Source organism: Procambarus clarkii, chromosome 93 (genome assembly GCF_040958095.1).
Source record: "Procambarus clarkii isolate CNS0578487 chromosome 93, FALCON_Pclarkii_2.0, whole genome shotgun sequence".
Lineage (NCBI taxonomy): Eukaryota > Metazoa > Arthropoda > Malacostraca > Decapoda > Cambaridae > Procambarus > Procambarus clarkii.
Genome location: NC_091242.1, coordinates 1,024,191 through 1,048,060, shown reverse-complemented (window position 1 = coordinate 1,048,060; position 23,870 = coordinate 1,024,191). Strand labels below are relative to the sequence as shown.

The 23,870-nt window shown below is 34.9% G+C and overlaps 1 protein-coding gene across 5 annotated transcripts in view; it reads right to left on the bottom strand.

Moving 5' to 3' along the window:
- Nucleotides 1-23,870, bottom strand: part of LOC123746860 (phosphatidylinositol-3-phosphate phosphatase) — a 39,206-nt gene continuing 15,336 nt past the window's right edge. For 3 of the 5 annotated variants that reach the window (XM_045728691.2, XM_045728694.2, XM_045728695.2), the window contains 10 exons: nt 17,190-17,300; nt 12,784-12,936; nt 9,985-10,134; nt 9,423-9,589; nt 8,281-8,411; nt 7,864-8,039; nt 7,470-7,577; nt 5,907-6,091; nt 4,374-4,575; nt 1-3,665 (listed from right to left, as the gene is read on the bottom strand). In XM_045728691.2, the coding sequence (XP_045584647.2) occupies nt 3,531-3,665; nt 4,374-4,575; nt 5,907-6,091; nt 7,470-7,577; nt 7,864-8,039; nt 8,281-8,411; nt 9,423-9,589; nt 9,985-10,134; nt 12,784-12,936; nt 17,190-17,300 (1,518 nt within the window). In that variant the 3' untranslated portion in view covers nt 1-3,530. The remainder of the gene's footprint in view (nt 3,666-4,373; nt 4,576-5,906; nt 6,092-7,469; nt 7,578-7,863; nt 8,040-8,280; nt 8,412-9,422; nt 9,590-9,984; nt 10,135-12,783; nt 12,937-17,189; nt 17,301-23,870) is intronic. The other 2 variants (XM_045728693.2, XM_069319595.1) reach the window with 1 other exon arrangement.

Below are 23,870 nucleotides of genomic sequence, written 5' to 3'. Positions count from 1 at the left end.
TAATAATTTCAAATATATTTTCAAATATCTATACAATATTTTAGTTTGTATACAAAACATGTACAATACAAAAAATATGGCAGGCTACTTAATGTACACTTCATTACCATAAATTATAGCATGAATATCAACAGCATTATAATAATGCAGTTAAATCAGGATACATTATTAAAAAAACCTTGACCTTTAACTAAAAGTACAGTAATTCACGAAGAAAACTGAGACAGTTGCCAAAACTGTTTGAGGGAATGTAGAAGAAACTATTTGGTATTTTACATTGTGAAAAAGTATTATATTAATAAGAGTACCAGAGAGAACAATAATACTAAACTTCTGCAACCAATGATTTGGGCATAATGCTACAGCCACCAGGGAGGCCCAGTGTTACAGTATGGCATAAATGCAAATATTTACTGTCATCTTAAATTTCTAAACCTAAGATAACCTTTTGTGGATGGGGAAGATGCCAACATATATAAAATATATATTTTTGTAACAATGCTTCCACTTAAGCTTTCAATCACTGGTATGGATCTTTACTTATGAAGATCGAAGCAACTGTTCACCAATTATTGGCAATCATTAAATATGAAAACATTCTGAAAATAAATAACACTTTTTCAAGAATAACGTAAACACTTAATTTTATTAACAATCACCTGGTGGTAAAGCCGGTTAAAGCTACAATGAATGTTTGTGTCGGTATATTTACTTTACCACTGTTGACAAACACAAAAGCTAACAATTACAGCCAATAGTGTTAGTTCAAATAGATACTGAAGGAGAATTACATTTAAAATTACCACCATGCTAGCAGAATAGTTTAAAGGCAATTTGTTTTAGGGGGCAGAGGATAACTGAAATTATAAGATTTCTACTGTATAATTTACAGGTACATTTACTGTATAATACACATGAAAACACTTAAAGACTGAACAAAAATAAAATGCCCAATGCACTGTAATGTCAAGGATAAGCAAAAAACACACACAACTATTACTTATCAAATACTGTACTTTGTTTACTAACATCTTAGGTAAATTTGTCTATACAATTCAGATCCGAGCTACTTTACTCTTATTTACAATCATTCATAATGCTAGATTATTTATAAATTATAAGGTATTATAGTTGTGTGGTCTTTCACTCTACATTCATGAGTTTCAAGTATTGCATTACTTTATAATAACTATAAAACAGCTTAAATAATTAAACAGGAAGAATGGATGTTTTAATGGGCCAACCACTAATGGGCTAATGAGTTGGAGTCAACCTGTAATATTTAATATCAAATAAAGAGCACCAACAACACACCCTTTTATTACCTCAGGATCATTAATTATGTACACTCTGCTCTAGACTTTAGGGGCCCAAAGTTCCAGTCCAGGTTTCATCAAAACGACTACTACTGCTAAACTCCCTGTAAGCCTCATCACTGTTGCTTTCCCATAGGCCTAAAACCCAAAGAATCATCACTATTGCCTTCAGTGTCCTGAGGTAGTACGTTTCTTTTCGCTTACCTTTTTTTCGTCGATTTCCAACAATGTTCTATTAAACACTAAAATAAATATTTTTCATATTATGCTAACAATACTTAATTTTTAGCTCCATCTTTATTAATAATAAGTGCAAATGTTCAATTCTGTGCAAATACTAAATTTTCAAACACTCAAATTAAAAGTAGAAAATACAAAAGATATAGAGACAAATTTGAACTAAAGATATTGATCAGCATTTAAAAGTAAGCAATTAGGTTATGTACTTGGTGAAGCACAAGTTAAGAGCCAGAATAAATTTAAGAAACCCTATATCCAAGTCAGCTAGCATGGAAGATGCATTTTCATGTTACCTTTAAATCCAATTTCTAATTTCCAAATATTGTATTATAAATAAAACTAACTATGTATGACAATTCTATATTTATAGTACCTGTACTGTATATACATGCTTCAATTTTCAATATTTCACTTGAATCACCTTACAATTAAATATTTGTGCAAAGTTACCTTATGCAAAAGCATTTCTATATAAATACACAATTCTAGTTCAGTGAAGTGCATTCAAATTTCAATAGTACAAATTAAAGAACAAATTAACAATGTACCAGGGGGAAGGCTGTGACTCGTATGTCAGGCTGCAAACAGCCACATCAAACAGCCTGGTGGATCAGACTAGCAACCAAGAGGCCTAGTTGGAAACTGGGCTGAGGGGACGTGGATCCCCAGAACCTTCAACAGGTAGAACAGGTGGGAGGGACACTGTAGTACAGTACTATTACTCTTGACATTCAATTTGAAATATAGAGATTTTCCTTTTACAGGTAAGATTGGTAGCATGTGATTTGTCATGATACTCTCAGAGTGGCTAATTGCTTACATTAAGGCCCATAGAATGAATACAAGCTCAAAGTGGCCGTAAAATTAAATGAAAGGCCAAAAGCAAAAGACTTGCAAAGACTATTTGCAAGATTTTAATACTATATTTTAATTGCTTTTGATATAATTACAAACTTTAAATGGCCTGAATCTTGAAATTATCAAGGCATTTTGTATTTTATCTGTTCACTAAATGATTTACAACTCAATTGCTCATTACTAATAAATTATGCACATGTATACTGGGTTTAAGCTAAAAAAAGAACTATACTGTTTACGAATCACAAGTGTGGCACGAAGTCTCACCTCTGGCAAACTTCTCTCTCTCTCTCTCTTTAATGTGATGTGATAGTTTCTCCTGGAGGAGAAACTATCACATCACATTAAAGATAAATAACTAATAATTAAAATTATGATAATCTTTAGCCCACTACAATCAAACCATCTATAACTTAACAACTGTAATGTCCCCACATTACGACATGATCTGGGTATGTTACATTTGTTCTGCATTCGTTTCCACATCAATTCTTATACCAGTAATAGGCGCATTTCAAGTAATCTTTCTGATCATTTTAATGATAGCTGAGAATGTACATAAGTGCATACTTAATATGTTATGAGCATTTTTTATGTGTGTGCAACAAACACATAAGTGGAACAATGGGGGTTAAGTTTTTAATATACCACAGCCTTTGTATACAAAAACATTCCCTTGAGTCAATGTATTGAAACCTTATAAGGTTTACTTAAATAAATGTAGTTTGTTTAGTTTGTCTTTGACAAAGATAAAAAATAATTTGTCTAATATAATACACGATAATGAAGAACTACCTTCATTTCTCTAACCTGCCTGAAATGTATAAACAATGACAACAGATTTTAAGGCAAATGCATATTCTGCATAAAATTTTCTACAGGACCAATTTTAGTCTTTCTGCCAGAAAGAAAAAATAGCCTAATACCTAGGGATGATTCTACTATTTTTACCCTACCTCGTAAGTAGGGAAAAATATATATACATTAGACAGATAAATATCAACATTATACTGATATGACAGGTTTACTCAAGTTCATTCAATAATCTCATTCATGTGGAATTATTCCCTCCAAGTTGCCTCGGGTGGTTATCACAAGTACGAAAACTTACATTTATCACACAATGGCCGAAGCCACACGGGGAGAATCGTGAGTTTGTCTTGCTGCTAGTTCTCTCCTAAGTTCATCAACCCGCTTTTCAAGTTGGCCCTTAACATGAAGGAGTTCCTTGAAACGAATGTGAACCGGCTCCTGTCAAAGATCAGAAAACTTCATTACTGTTACTATTCGGCAAGTTACAATTCATGCTTTATTTCTATAACATTTTTATACAGTATTAAAGCCACTAATAAACTCGAGGTGTTTCAAATGCACGAGTTCGATTGAAAAAGGCACAGGGCCATTATATATCTGGATATGAACAGGTTGATGGAATGAGATCAGGGGTGCAATGTTTACAAGGTTCTTTAATGAGAACAAGGTGGTGGAATAAATGAAATCTTGAAACCTAGAGTTGAAACACCTCCCAATCCAGGGATGAATGATCGAAGCTCCAACAAGGATGTCCCTTTGGGATAGATAACACTTGATCCCACCTGAAAGGGAGGGGGAACCTAATGACTTTTAGGGTACTGACACTGAAAATTTAAAAATAAAATGAAACCTCAGATAAACACCTAGACAAGGTCCCAGGCCCTCCACCCAGAAACACAATCCAAATAAGAGACCAAGACCCAAGACCAGCAGCTGCAGTGCTGTAACCTAACCAATCCAGGTGTAGGTTCAATCCAATGGAAAGAAAGATGTTGGAGTACATACAGGTGAAACAAAATGATGGTAAACCCTAGAGAAGAGGTGATACTCTAATCACTCTCTTAAGAGAATAACAAAATACAATGCAAATAATTACAATTTTTTTTAATTAATGTATTTTGGGTTAGCAATCCACTTGAATCATACCTGCTGTCGCATTGATGGGTTCCATCTGCAGTAATATTTATCCCAGAGACAAAGATGACGCATAGAAGTGAGAGGAAAGAGAACATGATGGCGGGTTGCTGGGTTATATAACGGATTCTCAAAATCCGACTGATTACTAAGAATCAACGACCAGAGCGAGACTGTTTTTGTTTTCACCTCCTTCTCCATTCTTTCTCGTTCACTAAAAAAAAAAGCAACAATTATCAGGTAACAAATTAACACTCACTAAAAGTATGAGAACTTAAGAAAATAATCCTAGTTAAATATTTAATAATAAAATTACCATAAATTACTTAAGCATCAAGTGATGATGCATGTGAAGTGTGGCTTTTAGATGTTTTTCATATTCTTTTTTTTTCGTTTACTTTATTTTATCTGGGTAGGTAACTCTCATGCTATGAAAATAAAAAACAGGATATGACGACAAATATTTATCCTTAAAATACACACTTGTGAAGATTTATTAACCATCAATCATTAAATTAGGCAATGAGGCACTATCACTGAGGCCACAGAAATTCAGTTATATGTGGTGGGGTGATGGCATCATCATTCTTGACCAGCAAAAATAGAACCGCTTAATTGCCAGCAAATTTTGCTCACCTTACTATTTGTTAAATCTGTACGCATTTGTTCCTGCACTACTTCTTGAAGTATAGCCTACTTTTAGGTATAGAGTAGCTGATAAATTCTTGGCTTTGCTAATGCCATAATCAACATTTTTATAAACAAAAGCTACCTGTGGTGGGTAGCCTCTTATAATTTCTATTTTATGTCCTATACTAATTGTGCAACATGCATTCTCTTTTTATACTGCTTCCTGAAACACTTGCCAAAATATTGTTAATGATATTAGAGGCTATCATCAAAGAATTATAATGATTTCTGCTGACAAAAATAACTTGCCACAAGATGCTTGCAATTGTGTTACTGTACAAACACTCATGCACCAACATATGCTGCATATGCTGCACTAAGTAGGTATATGCTGGTTAACTCATTGCTTGCCCCTTTTTAATACAAATTTGGTGTACTGGTTAACCCTCTTTACCAGTACACTGTAAAGTACCATACTATATTAAAAAACTGGGTATGAGAAAATCTAACTGAATTTTGTTTTCCAGGGATATTTCTGTTACCGAACAGTGAAAGTAGCATTGCAACTTTGGACATAATTTACTATGTCCATAATTTACTATTTAACTGCAAGGAAATAACTTCAAAAGGAAGCATTCTTCAAAATGAATGATACAAAACATTTTAAAATATTAATAATATAAAAACTAATGACATTCAGTTTAGGTGAATTACATAAAAATATGCAAAAGTTTAAAAATCAAATACAGTAAATAAATAAAAGTGAAAATTTTGAAATTATAAATTATAAAATAAAAGAACTGACATTGCATACTTTCATAATCTTGATTAATGAAAATTGTATTTACCAAAAAAGGCACTTTAAAGATGTCTTGGAAGATAAAAGTTCTGATACATTTGATGATAAGTACTTGCCTATTATACAAGAATGTACCAAAGAGGCATGAATACAGATGATCCAGCAATGTGATGAGTAAATCTTCAGTAAATTGAAATGCATGTGGAAACTGCCTCATAATCTGCCACACACAGTCGACAAACTGTAGGAACACTGGCGACCGATCTGCATCCTGGTGGCGGTCATCGCCATGTCCAATACGCTGCAAGTGTAAGAAAATAGCCTTTCATATTTAGCATTATACATCCTTATCACTAACAGATTAATCATATTTTGCATACATATGAAATTCATACTTAATACATCATAAATAACCATAAAGTAAACAATTACATGGTTGTATATCTTTAACAAAAACCTTTGTGTAGTGGAGGATATCTTTACTAATAGAGTTGTGGTGGTTGCATTGTGGAAGTGATATGGTAGGTAGTAGCATTGGGGGGAAGGGGGTGAACAAGGCTGAGAAAGATGGAATCATGTGGTAGAGGAAGATAATCACTATCTTGCAAATGAAGAGTGAAATACATGAAAGGGTGAGAGGAGGGGGTTAGAGAGCTCGACAGAGTGAAAGGTTTGTATGGAGATAAGAGCCTCCTAGCATGGTTATAAGCACAGGGAGAAAGTGTCACATGTGCATTCAATTTTCATTTTGTACATTTATTATGGAGCCCCCATACCCATACCATGGCTGGGTGTTCGAACACTGAGGTACATGTGTGCTACTAGGGACTGTGATTGGAGAGCAGAATTTGATTGCTGCCAAGTTTGCTGGTAAGTTAGGGATTACGGAGTTCAAGGGTTAGCCTAAGGTGGATTCATAGGTTTAAGTAAAGAAATAAGATTGTTCAACAGAAGATTTCTGGTGAAGCTTTAAGTTGTGCTGTTACGAGTGTTAATTCATCACATATAATGCAGATGAAACTGCATTTAATTAGAAATGTTTACTTACGTTTACAGTAAGACTTTGCTAAGGAAGCTCAAGGATAAAGTGCACGAAGCTAAACCTTTAATGTAGATTATATGTATTTTCTGATAAAAGTCAGCACTACACACGTCCACTTATTTTGGCAACTAGTCAAAGCCTTTGGTATGACATCAACCTTATTATCCAACATATTCATAGGATGTTTGATATTTGTCAAAACTAAACCAAGAGTATGAGTGAAACTAGCACTTTGAATAGTCAATACTAAAACTATGATGCGCAATATCATGTATGCTCTGCCTCTGGTGGTCAACTGCAGAGCTTGCTTCTTGTGGCTGAGTAGGTGCTGCATCTGACCACCTCACCACAAACTCATTAATTTGCACTGCTTCTGAATTTAATTAAAATTTTAACCAATCCATTAGCTAAACTTTCTTGGACTAATTGGAAATTGACAACTACACAGCAGATGAATGACTGTTCAGTATTGAACAAATGTATTCACTTTCATAAAAAATTTAAAACTTAACGGTATGCTATCAACTTATTAATTCAAGAAGTATTCACTATACATTCTCAAACCCCAAAAATAAATTTAAGTACTATACAGCTATTATCCTACACTTTACATATTGAAACAAGATGCAATACTTACTTGAGCAAACTTATGACCGTAGCTAAGCCATTCTTTTTCTATAAGAACTGCAATACCGCTGATGGTGCGGTAGTAACCATCTAACATTAGCATAGCAAGAGCTGTAAGCTAAATTTGATAAAACCATCAATTAGTAATGGAAAATTAGTTAAAAATTATTATAAACTATATAAATAGATACAGTACATATATACAGTACAGTACAAGTTTACAGTACATATATACACATACAGTACATATATACAAGTTTACATAAATTTTTCCACATTTATATTGCAACAAACATCAGGTAGTATGTTACTTTTCATTTCAAAATATATTTACAAAGTACAGTAACATTACAATTCGATATTTCACTCCAAAACGTATTCACAGGGCGGAAACTTCAACTGACCTGTGCAGTACGATCCCAACCATCAGAGCAATGCACAACTACACTGGTCTTGTGACTCTCCACTTTGTCAGCAATACGCAGGGCTCCACTCAACACACATCGAATGTGGTCCAGCCAGTGTGTAGCTTCAAGATTGCTGAGCCAATGAGCATTGTCAATGTGGGGGTAGCACACCTCTGAAAATAAAAATGTTTGAAAGAAGTACCAACATTTCATATTTAAGGAAATCTGTCAGAAATGTTTGTAGTTCACCAATTGGGCACCAATTAGCACACCAAATACTGTAGTAGGCCTACATAAACTAGTTCACCAACATAGTACTATACTACATTTCTTTTACTTTCCATAGCTTTCAAATATTTACATGTTACAAGATGCTCCATAAAGAAATTTCTTGGAAAACAAAAATAGCTTTACCTTGCAGCTTGCGAAGAGACTCTCTCATAACGTGGATGTTGTGGATGTCCAGGAACTGCACCTCAGCATTTTGATATGCATCTTCACTCTCATATCCACCACCCTTGGCCTTGTTGGCAACAGCATTCACACTGAGAGGAAATGAGTGTTTTTCGTTACATTTAGTAATGTATACCAACTCCTTTATAACAAATACAGCAAAATGACAAATTTTCCTATCAGATTGTCCCACCATAATTTGAATAGTCACAAAAGTGTCCACTGTGAAATCCTAATTGACAAATTGCAACATAGTAATTTCCAGCTGATCATATGACCCAAAACGCCGCGCACACACAAGGGGCAAGTTTTTTTTTTTCGTTTGCCGAAAGCGTGAAAGTGTTAATACTGTACAGTACTATTAAAAAAACTTTTCTTGGCATGCTCCTCTTGTTTGCTCCACTAAAAGGAGCAACCAAGTACAAACAGGCCACAGTTAGCACATCAGGCTCAGGGCAACTAAGTTCCACTAAGGCAAAACATTTTCAAACACTCTTGTTTTCTACTATAAGGATGGGGAGCTCACTGGCAAGGATACTTCAATCCACTACTGAAAGAACCTGCTTGCTGTGACACCAAAGAATTGCCAAAAAAGTACTCACATGAAATAGCTCAGTTATCTGACTTAGTGATTACATGAAGCTTCGTTCTGAGCAGGATATTTTAATACTCTTCTTTCCTCCCTCAAATCTAGCAGTCCTTGTGGACAGACCTCTTTCTTTGTCTGTGACCAGGTGTTGACATAGCCATCTAGGTGACCAGGTGGGTAAACTAGCAGTTTGTGAGAACATATTTTGGCTTTGAATGATTCTGAGTAAAATTTATATGGTCACTCAGGGTTGGATTAAAGTTTTCTACTGTGCCTACCTAGCACCTGAAGGGAATCGACAGGGACATATGAAAAGATTTCTGTTGCACGGGTGAAATTGTCACCTTGCACTGATGGTCATGATACTATTCAAAAGGACTTGCAGTGAACTTTCATAATAGATAAACTGAAAATAGCTGCTTTGAAATGCAGTGCAACAGAATTGCATGCAAATATATTTAAGATTTAGTCAAATAATATTTTTCCTAAACGCTTAAAGTATACTCTTTTCTACCTGGGCCGAGCATCCATGATGAAAATCTTATGACTCTGAGCATTAGCATCCATAATGTGCTGTATATAAGCCTCATCATCACGACTCCTCTTTCCGCTAACACCAACAAGAGGCTGAGCGCAGCGAGTAATAGTTGCCTGACTTTCTGGGTGAATCCAACTTAGCACCTGTGAACCAAAATCATATACTTTATAATAATACATGAAAACCTGAAAAATTTAAAAAGTACAGTCCATCTATCTTCTTACTTTTCATGGCATGTTCCATTCTATAATTATTACTTTCACAAAAATTCCTATCAGCCCTATTTAGGTATAACTATCTAGCTTGTTTAACACCCTTCATGCTCTCATACAATACCTGATTTTACATAAATATTAAAAAAAAAAAAACTACAAACCTTCCCTAGACAAGCAGCAAAGATATGGTTATTATTTCTTTAATATTTCCCATAATATACCAAGACAATAATGGCTCAAACCAATGTATCATTACTGGCAACTTACGGTAAATAAAAAATCCAGTACTCTTATCAATTACTGAATAACTGTTGAAACCTTACCGGAATTCTTCCTCTGCTCCTAAAAGCTGCAACATTACGCAGGTCGTTATCACTTGCTGCTGCTGGCACTGCCCATACTGCTGGGTAGGTTTCACATAACTCATAGAGTTCATTTATTCGTGTGATGCGCCAAGATTCATTTGGTAATCCCTAGATGGGGAAAATAATAAATTACAGCTTTATGCACAACTGGGCATTTACCAAATGCCAGTAAGCAATGTTATCGTGCATCCAGCAATAACTAAACACACTGCTATGTTACAGAGCTGATGGAGACACCTATTAAAAAGGAAAATTATCTGTGGTAAATGTTCACCTTTATGTATATGATTGCACTACTAGACAAATACAAAAATTTCCTAAGAATATTACAATATGACAGCTGGTTAAAATTTGCAGCTTAAATTACAATAGATGTAATCCTTTAACTGGCAGCTAACAACATGTACAGAGCTGGAACTCACTCCCCCCCACACAACATGTCTATCTCAAGCCTATCTATGGTGCCCCTATCTCAAGAATCACATCAATAAACTGAAGGTGCAAAGACATGCAACTAAATTGTTCCCAGAACTGAAAAACAAGAGCTACGAGGAGAATTACAGGCATTAAATAAGCCAAAACTAGTAGATGGAATGAAGAGAGGTGGCATGATCACTATGCACAAAATAGTAACAGGAATTTATATAATTGACAAAGAAGAATTTTTGAAAACTGCAACTTCAAGAACAAAATGACATAGGTTCACACTAAGAAAACAAAGCTGAAAAAAAAAATTAAAATGCTCACTTTTGCAAACAGTGGTAGACAGTTGGAACAAATGAGGTGGTGATGGAGGCCTAAACTGTCAGTACTAGTAGTTTCAAAGCATCATATGATAAAGAGTACTGGGAAGATGGATACCATGAGCAATTACCCAAGTGTAGTTACAGGATGAAAGCTACGCTCGTGGTGTCCCATCTTCTCAGTACTCAATGTCGTGTAACGCCTTGAAACTACAGTACTGACAGTTTTGGCCTCCAGCACCTTCTCATTTGTTCCAACCGTCTACCATTCTGTTTGCAAAAGAAAAGTTTCTAATATTTTTAGCACCTTTGTTTTCTTAGCTTGAATCTGTGTGCTCTTGTTCACGAAGTTGCTGTTTTCAGGAATTCCTCTCTGTCAATTTGGTCGATTCTTGTTAGTATTTTGTAAGTGGTGATCACATCACCCCTTTTTCTTCTATCTTCTAGTTTTGGCATGTTTAACACCTCGTGTCTCACTTCCTCCAGAAAAACTCTGATTTTTCAATTTCGGAAGCCATTTTGTAGCATGCCTTTGCACCTTTTCCAGTTAATTTATGTGCTTCTTGAGATATGGGCAAAAGATAGAGATAAGTCACAACAGAGAATGAGTACTGTACGTACTGTACATGACTCCAATATGGAGAGAAAACAAAAGAAAGGAACAAAGTTATTGTTAAGGAAATTATATATGGTACTGTATTGCATTTTCAGCTGTAAAAATTAATAAAATTTGATATGTCTCAGTATTTTTCTTTTTACAATACAATAGAACATTGATTGTAACCATGATATATATGTGCTCCAGCCTACAGTTTAGACCTATTGTCTTATGTATGACCCTCTGTCCTGCATGACAGTGAATACTAGCATTATCCTCAATTTAATAAGACTATCAAAATCCTCAGATTAGGCAAAATTGTAATTAATTTTGTCAATAAAGATGTTAATAATAATAAATAATTTGCAAACATTTATAAACACAAAAATTACATGGTGTCCCAGAATTAGCCATCTATTTCCAAGAAATCAGACAACTTTTTTAAAACTCATGTTTATCGATGTTTATCATGTTTAATATGTGTTATAAATGTAAAAATGTCTAAAGTGTGCTCTCTCCATTCAGAATTCTAATCCTAATAATGAATGCACAAGAATGCACCGTTGTTGTGACATCCGGTATCAAAGGATCACAAAATAATGAAATCAGAGAAAGATTTACAAGGAGATTTCACAGAATCGGTCCTACAGATAGAGAGATTCATGAACTTGTGAACAAACTTAAAAGAACTGGATTCGTACACAATGACATGGGAAGAGGACAACCTTCGATACTGTCACGTAATGCCAGAACGTAACAGTATCGAAGGAGTACGAAAATTCTTCAAATATGAAGTTTTCCATAAAGATTCGACATGATTTATAAACCTGTGTTTGCATCAAAATTAGGTAAAAAACATGAAATTACATAGATTACGAATAGATTTGTCCGATTTCCTAGAAATAGATAGCTAATTCTGGGATACCCTGTACAGTATATTACAATAAAGAGCTAAATAAGCATAAAATTATTATGAGACATTCACATTCAGTGATCCCTCTACCAGCAACTGTCCAGTTCAATTTGGAATTTGAGAGGCAATCGAGGGTGATGGATGAGCACAGACTGGGAGTATGAACGTACAGGTATTTATTATCTTATGTCATGTGAAATGTAACTGTTCTCAAAATTTCCTTTTTCTATAGTGTACTACCCTGTACTTGCAAACACAAAATAATATAAATCACTGTGCATTACTATATCCTAGTTATATTTACAGTACGAACCAATGACACATTTTCATCAGGTTTACCAATCCATAAAGTCAAGACAGTGCAAGATCTCACTAAAATGGCATTAAGACAATATCAGATCTATATAGAAAAAGAAAACTTGGTTATTTGGTAAAACTGATCATGATGCAATAAACTCACAAGCATTAATGGGGTTTTCAACACTCATGCTGCTTGTTCTTACCTGTCTCTTCAATTCAGCAATGGGCTCATAAACACTCCAACCATTTTCGGGATACTGCTCACAGTACTCAAAAGCAAAGAAAGGCAGCTTATGAGACGCAGGAAATGCATATTGCAATAGCTTTTCTGTCACCATCCGCCGAGAGTGGTTTTCCTGTTGATAAATCAACGATTTAATTCATTAACAACAGTATCAAGAGAGATTAAATTAACAAAAAAAATATTAAAAATGTTAAATCTGTAGTCAAATCTATTTCTATTCTGAAATGCCACAGAAAGACTATTTGAGGCAACATTTTCAAGACAGGCAAGTTCCCAGTGGCAACAAGACAAATACAGTACAAGGAAATGCTGCTTAAGAACAACTTAAATGATAACTAACATACTTAACTACAAATTTAAATCCCAGTAATCAGACAAAGCCTATTTTATCCCAAGCCAAGCACACTACAATTAATAGTCACTAAAATAGAAATGGGACAGAATAAGGAAGATTGTGTTCACTGGGGCTGAGGTACACATTAATGCACTTCGCAAGAGGCATGAAAGTGTCCCTGAAACACAGCAGTGCAAGACACAGGTCAAGTGGAAGCAGATGGGGCACTGAGGGTAACTACATGAAAGCTATTTGGAGAAAATGAAGGAAAAGAATTCATGCAAGATAAGGATTTTTCCAATTATCTACAACAGCTGCCATTATGCAAATACAAGAACAGAAGCAAATTTTAAATACTAAACGACTTGAAGTAAGTTTAATATAACAGAAGTACTGTATTTTGTATTAAATTTTATATGGGTATCCAAAGAAAGAAAAAGTATATTTACAGAGTATATATGTATTACTGTGTATTATATGTACTGTACGTATTACTGTATTATTCACAATTATTAAAGATAACCCATTTAGCCCCTACCGAGTCTCCTTGATGCAATCTTAGTCCCATAAAGAATTGCATATTCACTTTAATAAACACAATTTGTGTACTTTGTCCAAGCACCTTACTCTTTGGTACTTTCTCCCTGTCACCTCACTTCTCATATAAATACTTTCCTTGCATTTTTGTTTACATACCATAAAACTATGGAATACTGTACATACATACCCTGTATATAGTCTGCTGTACAGAATAATTCATGATGAATAATAATATGAAGAAAATGCTCCCCAGCAGAGTGGTATCTAACACTTACAGATATACTATATATACTGTATTACATATATTTAGCATATCTATGACTAATATAGTATATTATATATTTAGGCATATCTATGATTAATAGATATACAGTACTGCATATATTACGCAGTACTTTATTTAATTGGTTAGAAGCAATTAAATAAACATTCTTTACATACTATGTACAACTTCACCTACTTACTGTCTTTTACTGTACGTATAATGTTTCAAACAAGGATGGATAAAATCTATTAGTCCTACAAACAATAACTATTTTCTTAGGAAAACAAATTACAGTAGGGAAACCAGATGGTCTATGTTTTATTTGCAACTTTATAGGGAAATATAAGCAAAGAATTACTTTCTAGGTAAACCATTAACAAATAGCTGAATTAAGAATACATTCAATTGCACTTTCATGTTAGGCCAAGAATGACATTCAGTGCACATTCAGTATACAGCACTAGACATAATGAACTTTGGAGCTACATTCTAACATGTTACAGCCCTGCTCCTGTGCCAGGTAAGTCCACTACGGGCTCACCATAGCCCGTGCTTCTTGCAACATTTTGTTCCGAGTAGCTGAATCTTAAACAACACCTGCTAATTACTGACCAGCCACCAAGTCAGTTTATTATCCCATCAAATGATAACTACAAATTTTGTAAAATATAAAGTATACTACCAATATTCAGAGGCTCCACCTCTATATAATGTATACAAAATTACTGTATCTAAATTGCGGAATCCTTAGTACAGTACATATGTTTTGGGCAAGACTTAAGATGACAAATATAAAAAATATGAGACCCATTTGATGAAACAAGGGGTCATCTCGTCTTTTATTAACAATCAAATACACAGCCTTAAAAATGTTTAAAACAAAGTTTTCTTCTGCGATGCCAGAGGAAACTAGTCAATTAGAAAAATAGTTAGATTTATATGATGACCAAACCACACATCAGAAGATGAAGAAACGATGATATTTCGGTCCGTCCTGGACCATTATTAAGTTGTGTGTGTGTTAGCCTAGGAGTTATTTGCTGCCACCCTCCCCCCCCCCCCCCAGTGTGGATGCCCCTTTAATCCAACTGGAGTAATGACAAAAACTCAATCTTAGTAGTGCCAAGTTCCATATAATCATGTCAAAGGAAACCATACAAGGGGAGAAACAATAATGGCTGAAGTCAATAACAGGTATTAGAAACTCTGCCCAGAGATATGCAGTATTGATTTCTGGCTGCTAAGGCACATGCCTTGAGGTAGCATAACCTGTTTATCAGTAAGACAAGAATGGGCAAAGGCAGCTCAAGATCAAAATGAGAAAGTTCAAAATCAAATGCAGTATAGCCAATAACAACATAACCAAGGTATAACCCATGGAAAATAGAACAGGAAAATAACCACTACCACTAAAACACAAACTGAACCAGAACTTATAACACGAACCAGTCAGATCAGAACTCCAAAGATACGCAACAACCAGTGGCAGCCATGGCAAAATAGCATGGAGGGACTGTGTCACTGCAAGCTTCACACAGATTGATTGGGCTGCACCAAATGCAGCTCAACATTGTCAGGTGCAGTGCCAATAACTCCTACACTATCGTGCAGCATGAAACTTCTATTTTTGTCTCGATTTAATTCAAAATTCAGTTATAAATATGTTGAAAATAACCTAAAGACTTTTTATGACATTTGTTAGTTGCTTATTATTCTTGTGTGAGGTTCATGGAGTCATACACCTGCATTGAGTGTCTTAGGGGACTGCAGCTCAGCAGCTCCTATAGGCAAGCTGATACTGGCAACAACTGTATACAGACAAGTTAAGTGCCTATTGGGGTGCATGTACTGGTCTGTGCATGTACAGAGCCCAGATTTACGGTCCCTGTGATACAAAGTAGTGCTAGGAAAAGTTTCGAGTATACTTTAAAGTACCAATACAGTACTATGTACTCTCAATTAATGGATTAATTTGGACAAACTCTCATCCGGCCCATCTGACATTCCGTTGCATCGAAAGTTTGCTCATTTTAAAAAAACAATTTTTTTTATTACCGCACACAATGTATCTATATTTACATATATTAATATTTGAACATATGGCAAAACCATACTGTAATACAGCTGTAAGCAAAAATATAAAACATTTAAAAATATAATATTTAACTTAAATTTGCTGTGAAGCAAATGCGACTCCTGAGTGGCCAAGCGAGGTGTACCTGTGCTGCCGAAAACATTTGCATGCACTATGCAGTCATTATATACTATATTTGATCAGAAACAGTGCTGGTACATATGATATACTCCTTCTCCAGGATAACTACAGTATGGCTACTCTTAAGTGGTTTTATAAAATTCCTCATGTCTTAAATAGCTAACATTTGTTTTTCATCTTATCTATTGGACAAACAACTGTACAATGGGTGCATTGTTCAGCCTGACAAATGCTGCTGCTAAACATCCTTCTAATTCATTCATAGCCCAATTAAAAATACAGTACAGTACTGTATACGAATAATTCAAGTCCACAGAATTATCTATAGTATCAATTATCTATAATGGATGAAAAACATTGCAGTCAAAGATGAGTTCTGGGCCAAAATGCCCATGCTTTTCAACTGAAAGCAGTTTCCAGCGTAGCCTGAATTCTGTAGGAGTGTCTTCTGTTCAAACAGCAGTACTCTGTACTGTATACGACTGAGCCTTCTGAGATTATCCCAAGCTGGATTGAGTATTCTCTAGTACTTTACCTCCCAAGTTCCAAAATGCCCCTACAGCAGCATTAAAAAATATTCATGTATGACCGATGCTGAATATCGTCATGCTCTGATTGCATACAGTAGTTCTGTCTATGGGAATAACAGAACTTTGTCCAAGGAAGCAACCAAGTGGTAAAGCTCAGAAATTGTGAAGACAATTTTTGTTATACAGTGTATAATTAACATTTGCAAAAGTAATTACATTAATTTATATTTCTGCAGGAACTCTTTTGGTTATCCAAATTGTTTTGTGTTCTCTCTTATTTAATTTCGAGCAGTGAGAGCGGTCAATAATAATGAGTGTCTTTACACTAACTGTCCAAATGAGCTCCCATAAACCAGTATTAATTATTTTGGTTAGTTTGGAGAAAACTATCTAATGTTAGTTCATTCAGTAATTTTAATTTTGACACTTTCATATTAAAACCTGTTCCCCCAATTTACATTACAAAATATTGCAGGCTAACCTCATTTATTAGACCAGTTCCATAACCACCAAAATTTTGTAGGATCCTGAACCGCCTGAATACTGTGATATTCATTTCTCTGTCAATGGGCGGGTTGTACTGTACGTCAGTCTGCAGATGAATTGATACACACACAAACAAATTACTGGTTTAAATTCGGGTTTATTTTAATAATTATATATCCAATAACAAAAGTCAAACAAAACACATTAAGGATTCTAAAACTTGTGTATTGGCATAAAAGATTAAGTTCAAACAATATATTTTACTGAATAACAGACCATGAATATGATTTTCTAAGTACAATTAATGTCAAATGGGAAAGAAATAGAACCATGTACAAAAATGTACACTGTACCATTTACTGATGTCTAACTTTATATTATAGTTATTAAACACTGTTACATTTTCTAAGCCAACTTGGCTTCATTTCTTCAATGTTAATTTCTGTAAACTATGATTAGTCATATCATGTAGCCAGTGTTAAAAGAAGCAATGCTTGTGCTGTTAATTTGGATGCTTATATACACATACATGGCCCCTATATGCTTTAGGGGCCTCGGGGCTGAGTGGACAGCGCTCGGGGGTTGTAGTCCTAAGAGCCCGGGTTCGATTCCCGGACGATGCGGTAACAAATGGGCAGAGTTTCTTTCACCCTGGTGCTCCTGTTTGCCTAGCAGTAAATAGGTACCTGGGAGTTAGATAGCTGATATGGGCTGCTTCCTGGGGATATGTGTGTGTGTGTGTGTGTGTATGTGTGTGTGTACAGGTGTTAGAAATATATGTAGTAGATAAGAGAGAAAAATAGATTGGTTAGAAAGGCGGGGTCCAAGAGCTAATGGCTCAATTCTGCAGACACAAATAATAAATACACATCACATTCTTGGAGGTATATTATTTACAGGGATTTTGTGTCTGTATTCAAAATTTTTTAGACTATTGAAAAGTCAAGACTAGGAAAGTGTTATTTTGGAAGGCAATACAGTAGCTTTAGAGCCACTAGAGCCATAGACATGCTTCTGAAATTGACTGCAAAAATCTATAAAAGTATGCTTATTATATTCCCAACATATAATTCATATTTAGGTTAATTGTAGGTAAACTTTACTCTTCAATGAGCACTGGTCACACTGGCACCATTAAATTTATACCAACGAGTTATTTATACAAGCACAAATATAGTAGCGAGTACTGTACTATATTGTAAAAGTCTTTGAGACAACTACTGTTTCCCACCATCTTTTCCAATTACTATTCTCTCTTAATTAACAGTGGTTTTTTATCTTGTAATATGATAAACTTTAAAATAACAATTTTGGAAATAAAGAACTAAATTCTGTAATCCCATGAAGCAATAAGGAAATTATCAACTTGCTATTTCTATATTAACACTTTCGCGCTATCTGGACGCGCCGGCGCGTTCGGTTTCGTCTAACGTAAACGCATAGTGGACATAAAGTTATGTCTACTTTTAAAATATTTGTATAAAATTCAATTTTTATGCGATTCACTTTGGGTTTGTTTCAAACTGCGTGCTATGAGGCTCTCTTTCTCACCACTAGGCTGCATGGTACAATAAGTTCATGAAAGGTGTGGATAACTTCGATCAAATGGTATTTTGTCCCAAACGGGTTGCAGGTGGGTGACTTTAGCCGTTTATACTGGTAATTCTTCCCCCATATCATGTATTAGATGCATATGTCTGTTTAGGGAATTTTATTCCGATCAATATACAACCAAAAATAACTGTGTGCAACAAGTATAATCTTGACAAACATAACAGAAGTAAAAATATTTCGTGTGTGTTTGACGCTCACTGATATGTTCCAGCGTTGTTTTATATTTGTCGCTATTCTAACTTACGCTTTGTTGATATTTTTTACCTATGGGCACATAGAACATTCTATTGCGAACACATTGACATAAAAATGAATGACGTACATAGAAAATTAATGTCATGAGAGTGAAATAAGTATAAACTTTCAAAGCGCCGTGCGACGTCCCGTCACCGATACCGGGTAACAATTTCACCACTTCCCACACTCTTGCGGGCGGGCTGCATCATTATTCTACGCTTATATTCATATCACCGTGTTGGGAATTTCATTGCGAGTCCATTGATACCAAAATTAACGCTGTAGAACAAGTGTGGAGGTGATTACAATCCCAAAAGTAAAAACATTTTGTTGCTGATGGGCGCTCACGGCGAGTCATCTACGTAGTTATTTATTTGGTGCTGGTATCCCTATATGTTTCGTGACTTATTTTACTAATGTTCTTCTAGAGAATTTTATTGCGAACACGTTGGTACCAAAATGAAATACGTAGCATGAGAACTAAGGTCAGAAGAGTAAAAAGAGTATACACATTTTTGTTTTTACGCTTAAGCGATAAAAACGCAGCGCGCACATTCGGTTGGCTGAGTGACCTTTGCGGAGAGCGCGAAAGTGTTAACATTCTACATTGTTACAGTATTTTCTTCCTTTACACAGTAGCAAGATGCTTGCTTCACGAAATTAACAAATGAAGATTTATTTTTAAAAAATTTGCTTGTTTATGTCTGAATATCTGATGTATGATAATCAGCTCAGGAAGTCCTATGTGGTAGTTCTACATGGCTCTCTCAGTCCATGATAATAGTTCTACGGGTTTTACTTAATAGTCCAAGGCAGTAAGCAGCATTTTTTGAGTGTTTCTTTAACATGGTCATGCCCAGCCACTTGGGCTGGCTGGTACAGCAACGACCTCACTTCTTGCAGGAAAGCATTCGATCCCCAATTATCCTAGGGGGTTGTGCATAGTTCCTACGCTCCGTCTTCCTTCCAATCGCAGCTCCTACTCTGTCCTTGTATTCATATCTTGTCCTCATTTTTCTTCCATGTGCTATATAGTCATGCTGGCTTCACATTCTTACATGATCCACAACTCCTCTTGAATTTTCTCCTATAGTGCAGTAAGCAACAGACCATTGCAGGGTTTCTTACATGGCAGTCAGTAGTAGAGGGGAGGGGTTATCTTATGTGGCACTCGGAAGCTTATTCTTCAGGGGTTTCCATTTACATGAAAGTCACAAAAGTTCTTTTTATTCCTTTTATTATTATTTTTGTTGTTTTTGCATGCACCTAAATGTGTATTATGAGAGTATTTCATCATAACAGCAGGTGAGGGTTTAAGGCAGGACCAGACGAGTGTAGATTGGATAACCTTAAACACAGATTAACAATTCCAAGCTATTTATTATTCGATGTTGGTGATTTATGTGGAAAATTAAGCTCAAGAGCTTTGATTAAGCTATTTTTAGCCTTTATGCTATAGGCCCCATAAAATTATGTTTTATTCATGAACCTTTGGGAAGGAGAGGGATCGTAATACTTACTGCACTTTAACATATGACACATAGCATACAATTAGTTAGGTGAGGAAATATTACCTTTGACCGCAATAGGTGACTTTGAAGCCCAAATGAGTTACTAAACAAATTATTATTGTTTTTGGTACAACATTAATAACAATAATGGGTAACTCATAAAAGCCTAAAATAAAATGTAAATGATAAATACTGTACCTGAAGTAATAAATATTTTACAAGCAGTCCTTGATTTGCACAACATTGGAAAATGTGCATTTTCATTACCAACATTTTTTATTGTATGAGTGAACTTCATTGTTATGTGGGTTCAGCATAGATTACTGAATGGAATAGGTATGTGTACTATTCAATAAGAATGTGGAAGAGAACATGGTAGACTTGTGGTACAGGTCCACCACATTCTCAATGGTGTGCTGACCACTCACATGCCACATTTCTTTAGTTGAAAAACTTTGGGGATTACATTCTTGCATCATTGCATGCCCAAATTATTGTGGACTTTATTATGTACTGTATTTGTGGCAAGAAATTAGAGGAATTAGTATGAATTGCTGTTCAAATATTGTAGATAACCGAGTCAAAAGTTAAAAAATATTTTTTTTTGTTTACAGGCATCTTTCAAAACATAAACCATGCACAAATCGAGGGCTGCCTATGGTAAGTTATCATCCCTGAACTAAGTCAACTCTCATACCAAGAATGGTTTAGGACCACAGGGTTAAGAACCCTGCAAACCAGACATGAGAGGACTGATCTCATCGAGACTTTTATAATACTGAAGAAAATGGATGATATTATAATCCAGACCATTTCTTTAAAAGATCAAATGTAATGTATACAAAGGGCAACAGCTTTAAGCTCAAGACACATATATAACACAGAAAGCAATAAAAAAAATTCACCCACAAGGCAATAAAGCCATGGAACAGCTTGTCCAATGAAGCCATAAATGATAAGTCATTATTGTACTTCAGTTTAAAATAAAGATTAGAAAAAATCCTCAGGAACAATGGGATGGTCCTATGACAAGGTACCAGACTATAGCTGTAAGGACATCAGGTGATCTAACACTGGATTATAATGTAAATGAATAATCCAAAAGGAAATTACAAAAGAAAGTTTGGTATAATATGAACATAAAGTACAGTACATATTTATACTGTTGAAACTTCTTTTGCCCTTTGTCTGTGGAGCCCTCATAAGCATTTTGTTCCCACTGAATGCAGAAATGCAGTTAAATTAAAAATAATAGAAGTATTTGTATTTATTACATTTTTTAGCAAGAAAAAGACTAAACGCATTTTGTTTTCAAATACTGTAGAAAATATGGTCCAAACAACTCGATACCTCAGGCCATAAATATTTCCAAGATAGAATATTACAAAGATATCTACAGTATTAAGTGTAATTGCGAAATTTTTCCATAAATTGATTCTCTGTTGTTCACAATTTTAGTAACAATTAAAATAAGTTAAAATAAGAAAAAGAGTTGTTTTCATACTTACCATTAATCACCACAACACTCAATGGTGAATTTTTTTAACAAAAATACTTAGAAACATTTACAAAATAAAAATGATCATCAAGCTTGTAAATTGACTCCAATATGCTTATTTATATATGTGTACAGTATATAACATTTACACATCAAGATGTACAAAACATAATACAATAAGTATTTAGAACAAATGCAGAAATACTGTAGGTGAAGTGTGAGAGAGGAGGTTTAACCCTTAAACGGTCCCCATGGCATTGTGGTAAGACGCTCGCCTGGCGTTTGGCGAGCGCTTTGTCCTGGGTTCATATCCTGGCCGGGGAGGATTTACTGGGCGCAAATCTTTAACTGTAACCTCTGTTTAACCCAACAGTAAAATGGGTACCTGGTTGTTAAACGATTTAGCATGGTTGCATTCTGGGGGACATAGGATTAAGGACTTACCCGAAATGCTGTGTGTGCTAGTGGCTGTACAAGAATGTAAGAACTCTTGTATATATAAATACAAAAATAAATAAATAAACTGCACAGGCTATAATGATGCATTATTTGTAATGTGCAAGAAAACAATTTTCTGAAAAACTTTCTTTTGATACTGTTAATTAGCATGCAGAAAGCATGAAACTCCAAGTAAAAATTCACTATCTATCGTAGTTTAGCCGTAGTGGCCCAAAGTATTTGTTTTTCAGCATTAATTTAATGAGGCTGGGTGCTGCATGGGACTAACTCAGTCCATTTATTTCCATTCTCACTTTATTTAATTTGTTTGTACATACATGTTGTATTCACGTGTCAATAGTGGTATTCCTTACATATAACTTTAGAAATATACATATGTACACATATGTACATATATATGTATTCACCTAATTGTGCTTGCGGGGGTTGAGCTTTGGCTCTTTGGTCACATGTATATATACATGTGTACATATATATATGTATATATATATGTGTACATACATATGTACAGCATGTATGTATATATGTAATTAACTAGTGTGTGTGTTTGTAATTACCTACAGTGTGTTTGTAATTACAGTATCTAAGTGTAGTTAGAGGATGAGAGCTACGCTCGTGGTGTCCAGTCCTCCCAGTACTCTTTATCGTTGAAACTACTGATGGTTTTGGCCTCCACCACCTTCTCACATAACTTGTCTCGACCATCTACCACAAAATTTGTAAAACTGAATTTTCTAGTGTTTTTTTGGCACCTTTGTTTCCTTTGTTTGAACATATGTCTTGTTCTTGAAGTTGCAGTTTTCAAAAACTCTTCTTTGTCAATTTTGTTGATTCCTGTTAACATTTTGTACATCATATTGCCTCTTTTCTATCTTCTAACTTTGGTTGTTTTTAATGCCTCTAACCTCTCCTCATAGCTCCTTTTTCAGTTCCGGAAGTCATTCAGTTGCATCTCTTTGCACCTTTTCTAGTTTAATGATGTGCTTCTTGAAATATGTACATCATACAACTGCTGCATAATCCAACCTTTGTCTCACAAAGGTCATGAATAATTTCTTTAGTATTTCACCATCCATGTATTTAAAAGCTATTCTAAGCTTGGAAAGTATAGTATATGCTCCTTGCACAATGTTCTTTGTGATCCTCAGCTGATGGATATTTATCCAGAACAACCCTGAGATCTGATGTGTGGTTTGGACATCATATCTTCAGCCTTATTTTTGCGACTCATCTTCAACCCCAAGATTCCTTTCTTTATCAGAATTATTTAAAGCTTTTTCAAATAACTTATAGATTGAGTGTGGCCTATTTTCTCCTATTTCACTTTCCATAATGTGGCAATTATTCATATTAAATT